The sequence below is a fragment of the Paramormyrops kingsleyae genome, chromosome 17 (assembly GCF_048594095.1).
Source record: "Paramormyrops kingsleyae isolate MSU_618 chromosome 17, PKINGS_0.4, whole genome shotgun sequence".
NCBI lineage: Eukaryota > Metazoa > Chordata > Actinopteri > Osteoglossiformes > Mormyridae > Paramormyrops > Paramormyrops kingsleyae.
Genome location: NC_132813.1, coordinates 14,808,481 through 14,826,829, shown reverse-complemented (window position 1 = coordinate 14,826,829; position 18,349 = coordinate 14,808,481). Strand labels below are relative to the sequence as shown.

General features: G+C 49.5%; 1 protein-coding gene across 6 annotated transcripts in view; it reads right to left on the bottom strand.

The window, feature by feature from the left end:
* Window positions 1-18,349, bottom strand: part of ift80 (intraflagellar transport 80 homolog (Chlamydomonas)) — a 32,603-nt gene that overhangs the window by 10,261 nt on the left and 3,993 nt on the right. For all 6 annotated transcript variants that reach the window (XM_072701590.1, XM_072701594.1, XM_072701592.1 and 3 more), the window contains 3 exons: window positions 16,975-17,084; window positions 15,748-15,837; window positions 15,470-15,607 (listed from right to left, as the gene is read on the bottom strand). In XM_072701590.1, the coding sequence (XP_072557691.1) occupies window positions 15,470-15,607; window positions 15,748-15,837; window positions 16,975-17,084 (338 nt within the window). The remainder of the gene's footprint in view (window positions 1-15,469; window positions 15,608-15,747; window positions 15,838-16,974; window positions 17,085-18,349) is intronic.

The window sequence follows — 18,349 nt, the reverse complement described above, 5'->3', positions numbered from 1 at the left end:
TGAGCACCTAAACTGCTCTTCCCCACTGGAGTGTCCGGGCTCCTTCCCATTGCCGATTCGCGGGCAGCTCGACTGGGTCCTGGCCCCTTGCACAGCCGAGAGAAGCCTGTAATTCCCCATTCCGCACATAGCCTTTTCAAACACACCAAAACACACCAGTGTTCAGAGGGGAGACGTTTCTCAGCCCGGCCACTATAAAAACACCCCCCTCCCCCCGGTCTCCCCCCCCACCCCTCTTTCTCACTCTGCCCTCTGCAGAACATCACAACACAAAGCAGATTTTGTTGTGGCGGCTTCTGGTTTCAAATTTAACCTGTCAGAGAGCTTATGACTGAACCGAAACAGTTTAGTCCTTTTCTTGTTGGTTTGTTTTTTAAACAAAGTTAAAAAGCCATTTGCCAGACATGGATGTAATTACAGCATTTAGAGATTATATTTAGAACTCGACAAACAGCATGTTTGAAACAGGGGGCACAGATTAGCAATTTGACACAAATAGTTACACAAGCTTCGTTTTTTGGAGGTTTTTTTTTTGTTAATATCAGAAAGTTGCAATTGAGACTCTTTACTTCTAAATGGTTCATGCTACAAGCGTTCTCTGTTTTATAAGTGTGTGAATAAAATGAGTTTCTGCATGGAGCACTGCAGCTTTAAAGGTCGGCCTCCTCAAAATCCCGGTGAGAGCACAGACACCAAGCCGACTCGGATTCCCTCTGAGAGCACAGACACCAAGCCGACTCGGATTCCCGCTGAGAGCACAGACACCAAGCCGACTCGGATTCCCTCTGAGAGCACAGACACCAAGCCGACTCGGATTCCCGCTGAGAGCACAGACACCAAGCCGACTCGGATTCCCTCTGAGAGCACAGACACCAAGCCGACTCGGATTCCCGCTGAGAGCACAGACACCAAGCCGACTCGGATTCCCGCTGAGAGCACAGACACCAAGCCGACTCAGATTCCCGCTGAGAGCACAGACACCAAGCCGACTCAGATTCCCTCTGAGAGCACAGACAGCAAGCTGACTCAGATTCCCGCTGAGAGCACGTTCACCAAGCTGACTCAGATTCCCGCTGAGAGCACAGACACCAAGCCGACTCGGATTCCCGCTGAGAGCACAGACACCAAGCCGACTCGGATTCCCGCTGAGAGCACAGACACCAAGCCGACTCGGATTCCCTCTGAGAGCACAGACACCAAGCCGACTCGGATTCCCTCTGAGAGCACAGACACCAAGCCGACTCGGATTCCCGCTGAGAGCACAGACACCAAGCCGACTCGGATTCCCGCTGAGAGCACAGACACCAAGCCGACTCGGATTCCCTCTGAGAGCACAGACACCAAGCCGACTCGGATTCCCGCTGAGAGCACAGACACCAAGCCGACTCGGATTCCCGCTGAGAGCACAGACACCAAGCCGACTCAGATTCCCTCTGAGAGCACAGACACCAAGCCGACTCGGATTCCCGCTGAGAGCATGTTCACCAAGCCGACTCGGATTCCCGCTGAGAGCACAAACATCGAGCCTGCTCAGATTCCCGCTGAGAGCACAAACATCAAGCCTGCGCAGATTCCCGCTGAGAGCACGTTCACCAAGCCGACTCAGAGTCCCGCTGAGAGCACAAACATCGAGCCTGCTCAGAGTCCCGCTCACAGCACGTTCACCAAGTCGACTTAGAGTCCCGCTGAGAGCACAAACACCAAGCCCTACTGAGAACACAGACACTAGAGCTATTCAGTAGTGTGACAGGCCACCACAGCTGCAGAGCTGTCCGCTCAGCCATCAGACAGACGCTGTCTGTTAGGACAAGGGGACAGTGCTGTCCATTTCAAGGTTTGGCTGGTCAATCAGAAGGGGGGCTATTTCCACTGAGCTAGTGAAGACATGCCCCCCTCCACCCTCTCAGAGGAACAATCCCTTTCTGTGGTCTGCATTACGGCATTCCACCACGTGCAGCTGGGCCAAAACCCTGCTGACATCCGTCAGGTGACCCCTGACCTTGCCGATTCAGCATCTTTATACACACAGGTGGCTGGCAGCGGGGGAACAGCTCAGTAAAGGAGGGGGGGGGGGGCGTCAAAGTACTGCTGCTGGCTGCTACCATAAAGTGATCCTGGGGGGAACAAGTTTGTAAACCTTGGTTTCTTGGGTTGGGCCGTTTCCTCCAGAGCCAGATGCAGTGGAAGCTAACGTGTCGAAGCAAAGTCTCTGACTATTAAAGGCTCCTTTACCATGGCGTTCAAAGCAGCAACATTCTGCTGCAGGAATCCTACAAGAAAAACTGTTTTAAGGACTAAAATAGCAAAAGGATCTGAACCAATCACACGACAAGAGGTTTCCTGTTACTCCTATCAAAGGTGGTGTTTTCTTTCTTAATCTGTCTTGCACTTTCCCTGCTTCCAAATAAATCCTATGACGGGACAATTTTTTATTTTCCGGGCCCTCGGCACAGATAAACAAAGGGCCTCTGGCAATGGCTCACGCGGCCTTCTGAGCTACACTTTTACGCACCTTTTCTTAAACTTCACCTAGTTGGGCCTGGAGGCACTCCAAAACAAAAACGCATGCGCTTAAAATAATAATATTCCATCTATTCTTGTGCAAACATCCAAGTCCAGTCTGTTTTAAAGCTCTCTGGAGAAGGGACTGAGTCAGACGCTCTGAATGTATACAGCAGACCATAATGAAGGAAGACACATGATACCAAGATCCCGGGCTGTGAAAAACTTTGGATTTGTGCTTACCTAATGCTTTTAACACACTGGACCATTGGACTACCCTTGCTGGGCTGCCCGCTTGTGTGTGTGTGTGTGTGTGTGTGTTTATCAGAGAGCATGAATGGGCGTGTGCCTGTTTTTTTTGTGTTTATATGTTGACATGACGTCTGTAGATATATATCTTTATATGTGCGTGGCAAGCCAAGCCTGGGGAGACATCTGATAGCTGAGGATTTTTTTTTTGTGGAGGGTGGGGGGCAAAGCAGGTTGCAGTGAGTCCTGCAACTGGGCGCGATGGGACAAAAGGGGAATCGGAGGAAGCCAAAAGTAATAAAAAGTCTATTCCACAAGTGCAATTAGTCCCTGTCCCAAGGGCCCCCCCAAGTCTTGCTTTATTCTGGCCCCATAAACAAACTCCCACCAAGCTGCCCAACCCGTCGTTAACCACAAAACCGGCACACAATGGGCCCGAAGACAATGCAGCCAGGTTGCCGGGGTGGGGGCTTCATTTTAACGCAGCATGAACTTGGGAGCAGGCCGGAGTGACGACAGACATCGCATTTCTTGTGTAATTAGTTATCGCAAGGCCATTCACTAGCAACGTGAAAGTGGTGACCGCTCGTGAGAGGCAGCCCGCTGGCGTGTGTCAGACTACACCCTGAGAAAGAGAAATGGGAGAGGGCAACACTGCTGACCTCTGTGACGGGACCGACAGGGGGGGGGACACAACACGGCAGCGGGAGGCAGAAAGCGAGGGAGCAAAGGAGCGAAGGAAGGCCGGGGTCCAGCTGCCACTTCTCAGGTTCGCTGCTCCGTACAGAGGATCTCCACAGAGCAAAAGGTGCCAAGTAACAGATCTTCTGCTGAAGTCCAAAGGAAAGCTGATGATGGTTTTCTCACATTAGTAATAATCTTTTCGGGAGGTGCTGGGTGGGAAGGGGTGTCCCACAGAGGGTAGAGATAGTCATTCAGCAGCGGTTTCTACTGACAACTTTTATTGGAACCAAAAGAGATGATTCTGGCGCACGGTCACTGGCTCTGTATTTGCCTTGGGTTGGTTGGGGGGGGGGGGAGCATTTAAATCAAACTGGGGTGGCGGGGGGAATATTGTATCTGTCATACTGGATTCAGGCACACCAATCTCAGGGAACGACACCACAGAAATAAACTTTCCACAGTATTTATTGCTCCTTGATTGGGAGGGAGCGGGATATTGAAACCACATTGTCCCAGGGAAGCGGATAATGCCAAGGTGACAGCGTGCAGAGTCAGTTCCACGGCGATGGCCAGAAGGCGATGACTAAGGGGCCGGGAGCTCTCCACTCTCACCACCAGAGGGACGGAAGAAGAGGGGGGAAGAGACACATTTTGTTTCTTTTCACCTGGACAGGCGAAGAGAATAAAAACCCCTCTGGGAGGTGAACCCAAAGTGTCCTGCTGCTGCTCGAGCTCTGAGACACACCAGGGTTTCCACTCTCTGAAGGGTACCAGACAGACTGCGGGCGCTTTCCTGACACTGAAAGCCCCCGTGCCTGATAGAGGGGTGCGTGGTACAGAATGCCAAGCTGCCACTTAGGATCAGCTCAACAGTGCTGAACTCCTGGTGCCGCCGGCAGCAGCATCTCGGCGAATGGAAGCAGAGACGAGGGGAAGAACGGCAAGAGGCCAAATGGATGCAAAATGCTGGTGCCTCAGATCACTACTTCTGCCTAATCACCTTCAACTGTGCCCTCCTAAAAGGCAGCCCTCTGCATTCTTCAGCTCAAAATATTAAGGGCCAGCCTTTTTGAAAAATAAAGCCAAATGGCGGGCCAGAACACAGGCTGAGATCCAAACGGGCCCGAATGCGGTTTCATGTATCAGGAAGATATGGCCCTGGCGTGTTTGCCTACCACAGCAGAGCACTTACGGCCACCTGCACCCTATGCGAGGAGAGGCAGGGCACAGCGAGCCCCCCAGGCAGGCCAAGCCAGAGCCCAGGGTGTGTATGGGGGGGGCGGGCCCCAAAAGAAGCACGACACTCACCCAAAAAAACAACAGGCTCAGTGCCTTCCTGGTGAGCTTAACAAACATCAGTAACAACCACGCTTTAAAAAAAAAAAGAAAAATCAAAGAGGAGTGATATTTTTTTAAGGGAATCATGAATGAATGTCATTTGCGTGTGACTAAGTTTTTTTTTTTTTTTCCCCCTTTCCCCTCTGGCTCCTGCGTTTGCTGTCTGGATCTCTCTTCCCCCGTAAGCCTTAGTGACCCCTCTCTCTCGTATATACAGCGTTGCAACTCAGTGCTCGTTCTCTCTCCTTTCCCCACACATACGTTTGCCATTAAGACTGGCAGGTGTTCTGAGCCTCCTCCACACGGCTGCCTTATTATGGGGGGAGGGGGAACGAAAAAAAGAAAAAAAAACCCAGAGTCAACTGCAACTCTTCTGCTTGGCAAACCCCTTCCTGACATGAACACGAGGCAGAATGCAAGAGGGGAGATTCGGTCAGGGAGGCTACCCATCAAGCGCAATGGGGGGGGGGGGGCACTGCTAATTTGTTAGATGTCAGAGGTTTGGGTTGAATCATGGTCAAAAGGACGCCGAAAGAGAGAGGGGAAGAAGCAGGGAAGGGGTTAACGACACACATATCAGCCAATGGCTCTCTGTGGGACCATATGCTGATTCAGCCCCATTACATCAGACACATTAAGTATGTCTGTGCTGCCCAGTGCCACTGCCTCGCTCTGCTTCTCCTCAGAAGGGGCCGATCGCTGGCGTGGCGTGTGACTGCAGCAGACTCTGTCAGGACGGGAGGCTCAAGGGGCCCCGGTGGGCTAACCCTCAGGATGGGGGGTGGGGGATGGGGGGGGGGGGGGAACTTGCTGGCTGCCGCTCAGTCGATCCCAGCTGGCTTCGGTTAGCTGCTCTACTCCTGGACGGGAGATGGCCTGGCAGCGCAGGTACGAGCGTAAATCCCGGTGTGCCGCATTCGCACACATCTTCACCCACAGCGGAGCCAACCACAGATTCCCCATCTCCATCCACAGTGCATCCAACCACAGATTCCCCATCTCCATCCACAGTGCATCCAACCACAGATTCCCCATCTCCATCCACAGCGCATCAAAGCACGCTGCGTCACGCCAGCCTCCACGTGCCGAATTATGGAACTATGTGGCTGCTGTCATGATACATGATACATGACACACACACACACACACACACACACACACACACACACACACACACACACACACACACACACAGATTTGTAATTATATATTTGTAGGGACTCTCCATTCATTTCTATGGGGAAAATTCTAATCCCAACGACGACCTGATACCCAGCCCTAACCTTAACCATAAGTAACCAAACAAAATACAAGATTTGTCATTTTTTGATCGCAGTCACAGATTTTCATGTTGTGTTCGGAACAGCAGGCAACAGCTCAGGCTGATCCCAGAGTTTTCATTCTCATGCATACTGAGACACCGCGAACTTGTCCGTCATCGGAGTTCCAGCTCCCTGTAGAGTTCCGGAACGTGCCGACCCAGAAGAGCAGCAAGCTGTGCACCCCAGAGACGGCAGCACAAGCAACAGGGCGGCACTTTCATATGAAGGAAAGTAGAAGTCCAATCTCATCTGAATAGTCTCCAAATTAACAATAATACATAGTCAGAAGTCATCATCGTATTTTTAAATGTAATGCATGAAATTTTGATGCAAAAAGGAAATATATCGAAATAATCAGTCCCAAAACATGAATAACTACCCCGGAAATGAGACTTGATTCAACAAATAAGCCTCTGCTGATGGCGCCATGGTGACCCCCCTCCCCCCCCCCCACATGACCCCCCCCCCCCCAAAATTACGGGACATTCTTTGTGTTCTACATATCAGGTCAAAATGATGTTCTCGTTCGAAATTGGGGGGGGTGAGTGCCATTTTGAGAGAATGCGGTCTCACAGCGGGCCCTGGCTGTATGGTAGCCCTGAGGGACTGGAAGGACATTTTAAAGGCATTTACAAACCCACTGTTAGTAACACAAAAATTAGGCAGACACACATGAGGAGAGCCACCAATGGACACAGCGTGGAAGACATATGTTCTAAATCACGACAATGCCCACCATCACATACCTTGCAAGCCAGCAATAATGGAAAAGGATTTAGAAAGTTGATAATGGGATGATTTAAATTACCTGCAGATGAATGGCCCCTCACCACACATGCTGCGGCAGACATGGCTGGTTGGGGAGTGTGAAAACCCAAAGGATATAATTATTAAAAAGTCTGTTTGTTAATGAAGAGCGATAGTAGCAAAATGGCAGATGGGGAACGAGTCCTGAAGTAAATTAGCACGGGCTGTAACTGGCATCACACCCTCCCTCCAGCTCCGTCCCGGGCTGGGCTCACATATCTGGGGGCATCCTCACCTGAGCGTGGTGCGTGGCCAAAGCAAACACCCATTCAGCCGCTCCAGGAGAAACGGCCTCTCCGCAGTGAACACGGAGCAGGCCGGGGGGAGGGGTACCATCCCGTAACCCTGGCCCTCGTACCCCCCAGGGACAATTTAGTTCTCAGCTTTCCGTTGACATTTTGTCCTCAGCTAATGATCGGGTTTCACTGTTATGGAAATTTCACCTGGAGGGAAAATAAAGACAAACTTGGGGTCTTTAGGCTGATTACGTCCATTCGGTCTCTGCAGACTGTAGCTTTTCAGTAACCCTTTTCTAACCGTTAAGCAGATATCAAAGACAGGAGACCACTTCAAGCATTTTTCCTAAAGACTTAAAGCTCAGGAGCCCAAATAGAAAAAGCTTATCACCAGGACATTCATCTCCCATTTTACCGGATTTTACTTGACCTGTTTTCAGACATTATTTGATTAACTCTAAACCGTAAGTAAGCTAAAATAAAAACTTTAAAAACAACGGAATGGAACGAACAGTAGATTTTCTGAAGGAGAATGCTGCGCTTTATAATAATGTCTGACCCACTGCATTCAATTACACGCTATCAAACGAAAAGACAGCCTGCAGACCATAAAGGCTGCTCAGAAACCTTCGGTGGCACCGGGTTGTCTGAGCTCGCCTAGTCACCCGGGAGTCGCCTTTGCTTGTCTGTCCTCTGACATTTGACACAAATACTCATCCTTCCCTCTTAAACTCCTTCAGTTTTCACGTTCTCCTCCCATGCGCGGCGGCACGTAAAACGAAGGGCACGGCGCAGGCGCTATCGACCGCGACCTGGAGATGGCGGCCAGACAGCGCAACACTGCCAAACACACAAAAATGGAGGCATTTTTTTGTTTTTATCATCACAAAGACAAAAGTATCACACACCCTTTTCATGATCGGGACAAAATTCAGCTATACACGGAAAAATGAAGGACAGGGCATTTCTTGGGAGTCACTGCCAAGGGGTGTGTTGTCTAGGTCAGGCCCCTGACGGCCCCTGTAGCTGGACTCTGGCCATGGGCTGAATCATCAGGTGTTGCCAGGCTGCAGGGTTTGGGCTACAGGCTGACTGCACCTTTCAGAACAGCGGGTCTTCGCTCCCAGCTTAGAGGTTCTGTTAAATCGCTTAAGAAGAGGTCGCAGCTTTCAGCCAGGCAGACGCCCAAATGTGGCACCGCCACGAGCCTGGCGCAGCTCCAGCCTCTCCTCAGCTGTGTAACCATTTAGAAAACTGTGTCACCGCGGCTCAGATTGGCCAGTGACAGGTGCGGGGAGGAGGCGATGCGCTGCCTTTCTGCCGACCCTTCAGCCTTGCTTCTCCGAATTGGAAAATATACCTCTACCCCCCCCCCCCCATCTGACACTGTACAATAGCTAAATGTGCAGAAATCTGATCTTTTTTGGACTTGGCTAGAGATTAATGTCCTTGTGATCTGTATGGCCAAAACTGGCCCTCCCTGGGAGACCTTCCACACAGATAGCACACTTAGGGAGCTGTTCTCCTCTGACGAGCTCTGGCCACATGCTGGTTAGGCCCTCGGTAGTTGCAGGATTCAGAGCAAGAGCAGGGTAAGTTCCCCACTATGGCGGTGATGAGGAGGAGGATGATGATGAGTGCCCTTGTGTACTCCAGGACTCCAGTGAGCCTCTGAAACTCACTTTCCCACAATCCTGCTCTAAAGATCTTTTGACACAGAACAGTAACAGTTATTTTTGTATTACAGCTAACTGGTTGTATTTGCTTAACACCCTGGCCTTTTAATAGAAGGATGTGTGATAATACTTCTGCTTGATTAGCGGACAAGCCCCCCCCCCACCCCCGCGATGACCAGACACGGTGTACCTTTCAGACAGTGATGGCACATTAATCCAAACAACTCACTGTATGTGTTTAATAATTCATTTCTGTTTACAAAGGCGAGCTGAGGCAAGAGGTGAAGCTAGGAACACAATGGGCAGATGAATAACAAGATGCAGAAAGAGTGGCTATTTTCTGTAATATACGGTTTGATCGTAAAACTACAGATTTGGCCTGTGGGTTGCATCAAGTGGCACAAGGCAGGAGTCTGGCAGGAAGGCAGACGGTAATGACACACACATTGGTTCGTGCTGGAGACATACACTGCAGGCCCCGAAGCCTCTGAGTGCTAACCGTACGCACATGGCCGGGCCGGCCCCTGGGACTCATCAGCGGGATGCAGCTGTGAGCCGGCCAGCAGGATTCAATTAGCGATGCGGGGCTAGGGGGGGCTGGCGAGGAGGGAAGGGCACGCAGCGTGCCGGGCTGGCCGGGAGTGGCTGACACGGGAACGTCATGCGGTACAAAGCGGAGGCAGGCCATCCACACCGACAGCCATCAAAGGCATTCGCTCACCATTTACAAATCCATCGCTTTGCCATTATGTTGCTTTTTCTGCACTTGGTCATTTATACAGCATCTTACTTGCTGTATAAATACTCATATACACCTCAGACTCATTCACGTAAAAATAAAGCAGAATGACAAACAAATGACGTAAACTCTGTGTCGATGGTCATGTGACCACCGGGAGTATGACTTCACATGTGAACGTGTGGGTCTGTGAATTATCACAGATTCTGTTTGGCATAACTGTGGACTGAACTCAATTAACCAAGGTTAGGTGAGCTCTAGGGGTGGAAACAGACACCAGACGCCACTCCCCTACCGCCCCCCAGGGGGCAAAGAACATGTCATAAAGGGAAGCTCTGGGGAGGTACCCGGGCTTACGATTTGTGGGAAGCGGCTGAAGTGCCCGTTCAGATCTGTTTGTCTTGACTGACCAGAACTAACCGTGAATGGTTAGATTCAGTGACTGGGTGCCTGAGGAGATGGTAACTACAGCAGCATCTAAGATATCCACCGAGACAGAGAGAGCCAAACCCCATGAGATCTCTCCTCAGATAGCAAAGTCACTTCTCCTTCTGTAAGCATGTATATCAGACAGGAAAAGGGAAGACATTTATCAAAAACATATAATAGAAGCATAAATGGTAAATAAATGACTTCCTTTGGCAAGTAATGAAGGAGTGGACATTTTTGAGGGAGCACAGGTCAAATTTTCCCAAGATACTGAAGTAAACCTCTACTGTCAGGTTCTCCTGTGTGGTTACTCATCGAGCGAGACGCACCCCGTCAGACTGCAAACATCAAAGAACAAGCAAATGGGGGGGGAAAAAATCAATATACCAGCAAACAATCAAATCTTCAGCACAGACAAAACACACACACACACACACAAAAAAAAAACAGCGACTGAAACCCCTCCCACGCCAATGGACTCTGAGGGCTGCGGATTCGAAGAACAAGCAGCTTAAAGGCTCATTTCAATAGGCACACTTCCTCCAAAGTCTCCCACTTGGAGCCCAGTGACACACACACACACACAGACAAACAAACACACACATTTAAAAATCCTGAAAAAAAGAAATATGTGTTTGCCAGACTGGAAGCTCGTGCGCACACGTCGCCTCGCACATGCAATGAAGGCAGCGGGAGTTGTTCTGAGGGGTGACTCCCCCCCCCCCCCCCAGCTCTGCCGGTTCCCCCCTCCAACATGTTTGTCTTGTCTGCGAAGGTACTGATTTAATGAGCCAGAGAGTAATGACTCTGCCAGACAAACTGGCACGCCCCCGGCGGAGGCCACCATCTATCTCTCCTCCACGCTCTCCGTGGCTGGGGACACAGGGGGAAGGGAAGCCAGCGAACTTTTATAGGGAGAAATCCAAAAGGAGTCACTCCCAACGCAGCCCCTGCGGCCGTGTGGGACACATACAGCCATCGGTCTGTCCTCGCATGATCCCTTCTGGGAGGTAAAAGCTTAGCGACGAGGGGCGTATGGCGAAAGACAAGAGGCAATAAGAAATAAAAAGGACACCTTCATGTGTGACAACATCCCCCCCCCCTCCCCCCAAGTGCGTTTGTCTGCCTGTGGGACTGAAGTCGCTTCCCACTGTCCTGAGTGTCTGAAATCGAACGCTGCGTTTAACCTGCGGGGCCGTGGGTTTAATGCCTGTTTTCACTGGCCAGGAAGTCGAATCATAAAGCAAAAAGTGCTCACTCTTTCGAAACTCTTCGCAAGTCGACTCAGCCGAGCGCTAAGAGGAGAAATAAAGATAAAGTGAAAATGGAAAGAGGCAGAGCACGACACGGTGAGTGTGTTTTCACGTCGTCAGTTTCTACGACTGCTGAGTGAGCATTGTTAGGTTAGAGCTGGTGTGAAGAGTCAAAACTGAAGTTGGAGGTGTGAGTGAGGAGAAGGGTTCAACTGGAGCCAGTGCCAGAGTAACGACTATAAACACACTGGTGAGTCAGTCTCTCTCTCTCTCACACACACACACACACACACACACACACACACACACACACACACACACACACACACACACACACACACACACACACACACACACACACACTCGATCTCTGGCTCTGAACTGAGAATGGGCACAGGGCCGAAGCAGGAGAGAAGGAGACACGTGAAAGGACAGGAGGGGAGGAGAAAGAAAGAACGAAAGGAAAGGGGGGAGTGGGGGGGGGGGAGAGAGGAGCCCAGCCCCATACACTGCTGCTGACTCAGGACTCCCTTTGTTTGGCAGCGCTCTCGTTCTCGCGCTCTCTCTCTCTCTCTCTCTCTCTCTCTCTCTCTCCCTCTCTTTGCTGCCCAGGCCTCCTCCACATCTGCTATTTTTCCAGTTATACCCCCAAGGCAGATCTTTCACTTTTACAAGTGACATTTTCTCCCTCTTCAGTTAGCCAACTTACTTTCTCCAGATGAAGAAAAACAACGTTTAAAATTTCCCCATTTTCTTTGGGTTTAAATTAACATTTATTTTTGTCCCAAACAAGACAGAACCAAAACACAGGCCTCTGAGATTCAGTTCAAACTTTTATGCCAGTGCAGATATATTCATTAATTGAACATAACCTAGACATTCTGATCGACTCGGTCGACCGCTGACTTTTAATGGCAGATAAGACTTGGAGGCTCACTCCACAGCAAGCAGCCAATCAATAAATCATGAAGCAGACATGGTAAACATCACACCTTTGTAACATGCCTGCACGCGGTCACAGGAAGGCCCCACGGAATCCACTGGCATCGAATAAAATTTCAAACCACATAAAAAGCTGGCGATTCCTTATCCCCCAGCGTATCTTCCAGCAGCACATCTTCGGAGCATCAGGTCAGAACTGGCAGATCCCTTTTGAGCCAGACGTTCCAAACACTCATGACTTTAAAAGTATTTTCTGAGCCCCTCTAGAAGAAGCCACGCTCCCGACATCTGGATAAGTGTGTCCTTCTGGACTTTTTGCTTTGGAAACCGCCGACTCACGAGTGACAAGCTGCTGGGACAGTCTGAGGCTCCAGCACAAACTGGGGCGTATTAACGGGCCAGTGATGGTTCCAGTCAAGCCCCAAATGAAGATGGAGCACTGGGCTGAAACGTGATGCTCGTCCTTGTGGAGACGGTTCAGCTAAAATGTGAGGCTGTGTTTTTATTGAAGGAAATGGGTTTCATTTAGTTATACGGGTTTGTGTCAAGTCACAGAGCTTTGTTCTCTGTTAGCACTAAAGCGGAGTGAATTCTCAGTATCATCACAGGCTGTGTAGGAAGTGCTTTTTTTTGAAGTCCTGCTTTCTCCAGCCCAGGGACAATTCTGCTTTTAAATAACCAAACATACATGTTTTTTTTTTTTTAATTATTAAAATGACCACAAATAATGAAAATGTGACACCCTCATCCCCACAAGCAAGAGTTAGGTAGACCATATTACTAAATCCATTCAGACAAAAAACTGTGCGGTCTGCCCTTGTACTTGGAAGCCATGTATAAAATGACAAGACCTATTGTCGATCTCTCACTGCCTCCCCCTCTAGTGCAATTTTTTAAGTGATCAAATTGAATTAACAACTTGAATAAAGGGTGCCAGCTGGGTCATACAGACGGTCACGGAGGCCTCGCCACGGCATCGTTTCCAGCATCTCGCCGTCCATTTCGGAAGACAGACGACGAGGAGATGGCTGCACAGGCTAACAACACAAGCATGCTGCAGCGAATCCTCGTCTCAATCTGTAACACTTGTGTTTATAAAATACACTCGCACTCCAGAGACGTTACTGTTCCACATTAAGCCGTTAGACACCAAGAAACAGAACCAAGAGCATACAGAATAAATATACAAATAATTAGGAGCCTACATGTACTAAAAATAAACACAGAACAAATAAGTTGAAGCCAGAGCCCAGCGAGACTGACGGAATACGGAATCGGACCCTAGTGCGGAGCGTGCGGCACGCTGAGGCTGCACGGTGCGGCTCGCCGGGATACAGTCGCATGGCTGCTCCCAGCAAGGACGATGAAACACAACCGCCTTTTTTCTCCCCGAGTGCCGATGGCAGGGAGAGCTGTGTGCTTTATCTGTCCTGAGGAGGTCCCCCCCCCCCCCCCCCCGGCTTGGCTAAGTGGAGGCTCGCTGGAGGTTAGGGGTTAAGCCGGTCAGCATTTTCTTGCTGAGGCAGCACTCCGTAATGTGCGAGCATCCGCTGTACAAGATACAGAGCGAAACTCCTGGTGATTAGTCACGGTAGTACTGCTGAGATTCCACATGGCCCTTAACCCTTTCTCTGCACACACAGGCAGGCAGAGCCTTGTCAAAACTGACACTTAGGGAAAGAATTGCCAGTCGTGAGTGAGCCATGAGCGAGCAGTAAACAGCAGGGCGCAGGGTTACAGCTTATATTCTGATTCCTGTAATGTTAAGGAAACCACAGGCTTTAAAGTGAGGACTGTGACTAAAAGTCACTTAAAACCATTCCTTAAAAAGTACGGTAATACATGAAGACGGAAACATTAGGGTTTCCGCAGTTCGAATCTGGTGATGTTTACAAAATGCAACAAAGCTCCCACAATGTACCAGAGCTAACAGCGCTGGACGGCAAGTTGGAGCAGTGGCAGATACCATGCGGTCAGTCATAAAGAAGAGACCCCAGAGTCTCCAGATTGCACAGCTAAGTGTCTGGAAAGTTCTGTTTGGGCCCCCTCTGGCTACTACCTGGCTGCAGAACACACCCACGCCAAAGCACCCCTGGAAAACCCACTGAGAGCAGGGCCATAGCACAAAGTCCCTAAATAACAATAGAAACGCACACACACACATGCGCACGCACGCACACGCGTGCCTGCAAGACCGAGGCATCTGTGTTGGCTCAGAGTTCTGCTCCAGCTCATTTGTTTTAGTGCTTAGAAATACCATTTGATCCTAATTAGATCAAAATGTACCACGAGATACATGACGATCCGTTACAGAGGAACACACTTTGCTGCTTGTTTTCAGTATTCCCAAAACAGGGACATTTCAGTTTCAGCAAGAAATCAGAGAAGTACCACCTCACACCATCTCCCTGACAAACACTTTACACGACACATCTGAAATTACAACCCACTTTTCCCCCCAGTAAGGTCTTATGATTAGAAGCTTGGCCCTGACCAGGACCAGGTGTCCGGGCTCAGGAACATCTCCTCCAACTCCAAATAACTGAGAAAGCCATAAAGGAACATTTCTTCCAAAAGACAGAAGATCTTCATAGATCTCCTCCGGGACCCCCAGCCAGTCCACGTTTTTGTTCCTCCCAGCTCCCTGCCGGACAGCCCACAATTTTGCTCCCTACCGAGATCTGGGAGGGAGCAAAAATACGGACTGTCTGAGGGTCCCTGAGGACTGGATTGGAAAACACCGTCATAGACAATTTGAATGGGGTAATATAGGGTCATTGTTGCAGTTTAGTAATCACCACTAGTGCTGGTGAAGAGTAGTTTTGTAAGAGGCACCAAACTCAGTCAACTATGGGACTTGTAATGAAAGAAGAATCGAGTTACAACAAAAGTCACTGTAGTGACTGGGCCCGTTGTCATGGGACTGATAGGATGCAGGGTTTGTGGGACCATGGATATAAATCGTTTGCGACGCAGCATGGGACGACGTTATCCAGATACCTGCAATGCAGTGGCCTCACCGCCAGTCCAAACGGCCAGAGCAGTCGATGACCTCAAACTGTGCTCATTATGCTGCTTTTAATTTCAGACTTATGCAAAGTTGCCATGTGCTGAGGGGTTGTTGAATGGGCAAAAATTCCTTGTCCATTGTGGGGTTCAGGTTGGCGGGGGGTAGCTATGAAACACACCGGCCCGGCAGGATGTGCGGGAGTAGGTGGAGAAAGGAAAGGAAGCTTTGGCACAGAAATGTGAATGAGGACGAGACGGAGAGAGACAGAGACCGCAGCCTCACCCCTGTCTTGTCGCAGAGGCGCAGCGTGTTGAAGGAGCCCACAGCAAACACCCCCCCGTCCGGCGCCCAGGCCACAGAGGTGATGGGGTAGTCATGCACGGCCGAGGAGTACAGAGGCTGCCCATAGCTGTCCCACACCTGCCAGCGAGAGAGCATGGGTCACACCGGCAGTTTCCTTCTGCTAAACCACTAAAAAACATTTAAGGAAGGCCTGCAAAATATTTGGGCAGCTGGTCATGGAGTGTAATGCTGCTGAATGAGACTGGATGGTACCCCACCTTGTATTTGCAGTCCTCGCCACCTGAAAGTATGAGGTCATTGACGGCGTTCCAGTCAACCTTCAGAATTACTCCGTCATGAGCTTTCCACTTCAGAGAGAGAGAGAGAGAGAGAGAGACAGAGAGAGAAAGAAAAAGAGAGAGAGAGAGAGAATATGAAGGCGATGCATTCAAGAGCGCATCTAAATGAACACATAAAGTGTCCTGCTTCCCCCGTTTTCAGCCTCAAATACAGACAGACCATGACAAACAGGTCCCCACTAACGCCACAAATTACTGCCTAAAGTTTACTGGGCCCACAAAACAAACAAACAAAAAAGACCCACAATAATTGGCAGCCCAAACACTAAAGCGAATAAGGACAGAAACGGAGATGACGAGCAGGAGTGTAAGCGTAGCGGGGAGGCGGCCACACCGGCTGACATCAGCACAGGTCTGTTCCCTGTTATGGTAATTGCTTGGACTTGTGCTAATTGAAAGCAGGTGAGTGTGTTTGCAGCCACTGAAGTGGAGGAGGTTTGCCGGCACTTTCCTGCATTAAGATAATCGAAGTCGCCTATTAAGGTGCGGATCGGAGGGGCGATGAAACGCAGCATGGAATCAGAATAACATGGCCGGCTTAAAAGTGGCTCAACATGTCAGAGCAGATAAGGGTCCTCAGCTGCCCCCCCCCCCCCCATGGCAAAACAAAGGCATCGCTGTGAAGCCTCCTCAACCACGGGGCATCAGAGGTTGGGGGCAGCAGGGGTCACGGGGTCACAGACAAGGCTTTTCCACACAATGGCAGTTGCTGCTCAGGAAGCGGTGGGCTCGGGTTCAGACCCAAGGGAATTTACTTGTCCCTGGAGCACCTTAAGGTCCGGAAATGCAACACGCCATTGCGTAAGTGGCAGAAACGCGTCTTCAGACATTCTAAAGACACACGCACTGCAGTTTACGGACCATTCACAGCCACTCAAGAGAAACACAGAATTGCATTATTCGTTCGGATGGCTGCTTTTTTTTTTTTTTTAAATCAAGAAAATCTATGCGCTGTCATGGACGTCACATTTGACCGGTGGCTGGTTTTCAGCAGAAAATCAATGGCAACCAAATTAACGTGCAGTTAAGCCGAAGATTGGATCAGAAAGTGAACATGGACAATTCCTGTGAAAACACAAAGTGTGCTGTCAAAGGGTTCTTCCGCAACACTAGCTGTCCATTAGCCCATGCAAAAGCCAGCTGTACCTGGAGGACTTTGGAACTGGGCTGCAGGGGTTTGATGATGAGCCGTCTGCCTGACGTGTAGAGGATCCGGTCGGAGTCGGGTCCCCAGGCCACGCAATACACAGGTGACCCTGGGAATGACGAATGGAGAGGTGGACAATCAGTTCTACCCCCTGCTATTATTACTATCAGGAAGAGGAGACTGTGTGGTCATGCAGAGGAAAGCACACGTGGTCTACTCTGGGCTTCAAAAACAAAGATTTTATATTTAAACAGTGTGTTTCCATGAAAGACTATCCACAGGAAACCTTAGAAAGACTATTCAGAAATAAAGAAGGTAAAATTCACCAGAAAAGGATCACTGGAGCACTACAACATCCACCCAACAGTGAGCAGGCCTCAGATGAGCCATTTATAAACACATGCTCTCCTTTCAGAAGTGGGAAGACAATCATTGTGACTGAGTACTCCCACAGGCAAGAAGAGAACAGCTGACATATAACCCTGCTTCGGGTGCTTGTGGTGGGTCACAGATGTCATGAGGTCATATGATCCCGTAAGCGATGGAGGCAGGACCCTCCCAGCCAACCTCGTCTACCTCCTCCAACCTTAAAAACGAGCCACATTCACAACACATGCTTTCTGAGCTCTGACAGCCCCTGTATTACCTGCTCCCCCACTGTGAAATAGTCAGTGTTTGGATGAAGACAGTGTTTGATCATGACACTACACAGAAAGGGTGTGCATTGTGAGGGCCCATTGTACAATACGACTCAAGGTAAAGGTTAGAAATGTTTGTTGTGTTATTGGATTAATGAAGTGAGACAATGAGAGATAAACAAGAAAAGTTCATATATGCTGCCTCACACACAGAAAAAACTTGCAGGAGGGTCTAGGTCAAAGTGACATCCAGAAAACATTCTTCTTTCCAGACTTTATCCATTATACCCAATATCCCAAAGTGTGCTTTCATCCAGTATACATCTGGCAGAGGACCAGAATTCTTATTCCTCTGGTTGAGTAGGAGGCTTATATGTTTATTGAATCATCTCTAGGATGACAAATATCTACGATGCCCTACAGTACAAGAACAACCTGATTCATGCTCTCATAAATGTGCACTGCATACTGTACTGCATCTGTTACAGCATGGACAAAATGTAGCAGCTTTTAGTAAATCCTTTGAAAAAAATTTTTTTTTGGAAACAGATACTCTGTTGAAGAACAACACTTTCCCTTTTCTAGTCACACTACAACATTTTTGACTAGCGCTGAAAGCAATAAAAGACTCATTTTAAAGCCCTCGGGTACACAAAACAAATCCTGAAAAAAAATAAGTCTTTTGCAGACTCTAGTAAGATTTTCACACAGTGAGCAGAGACTCTTGCATTCAATG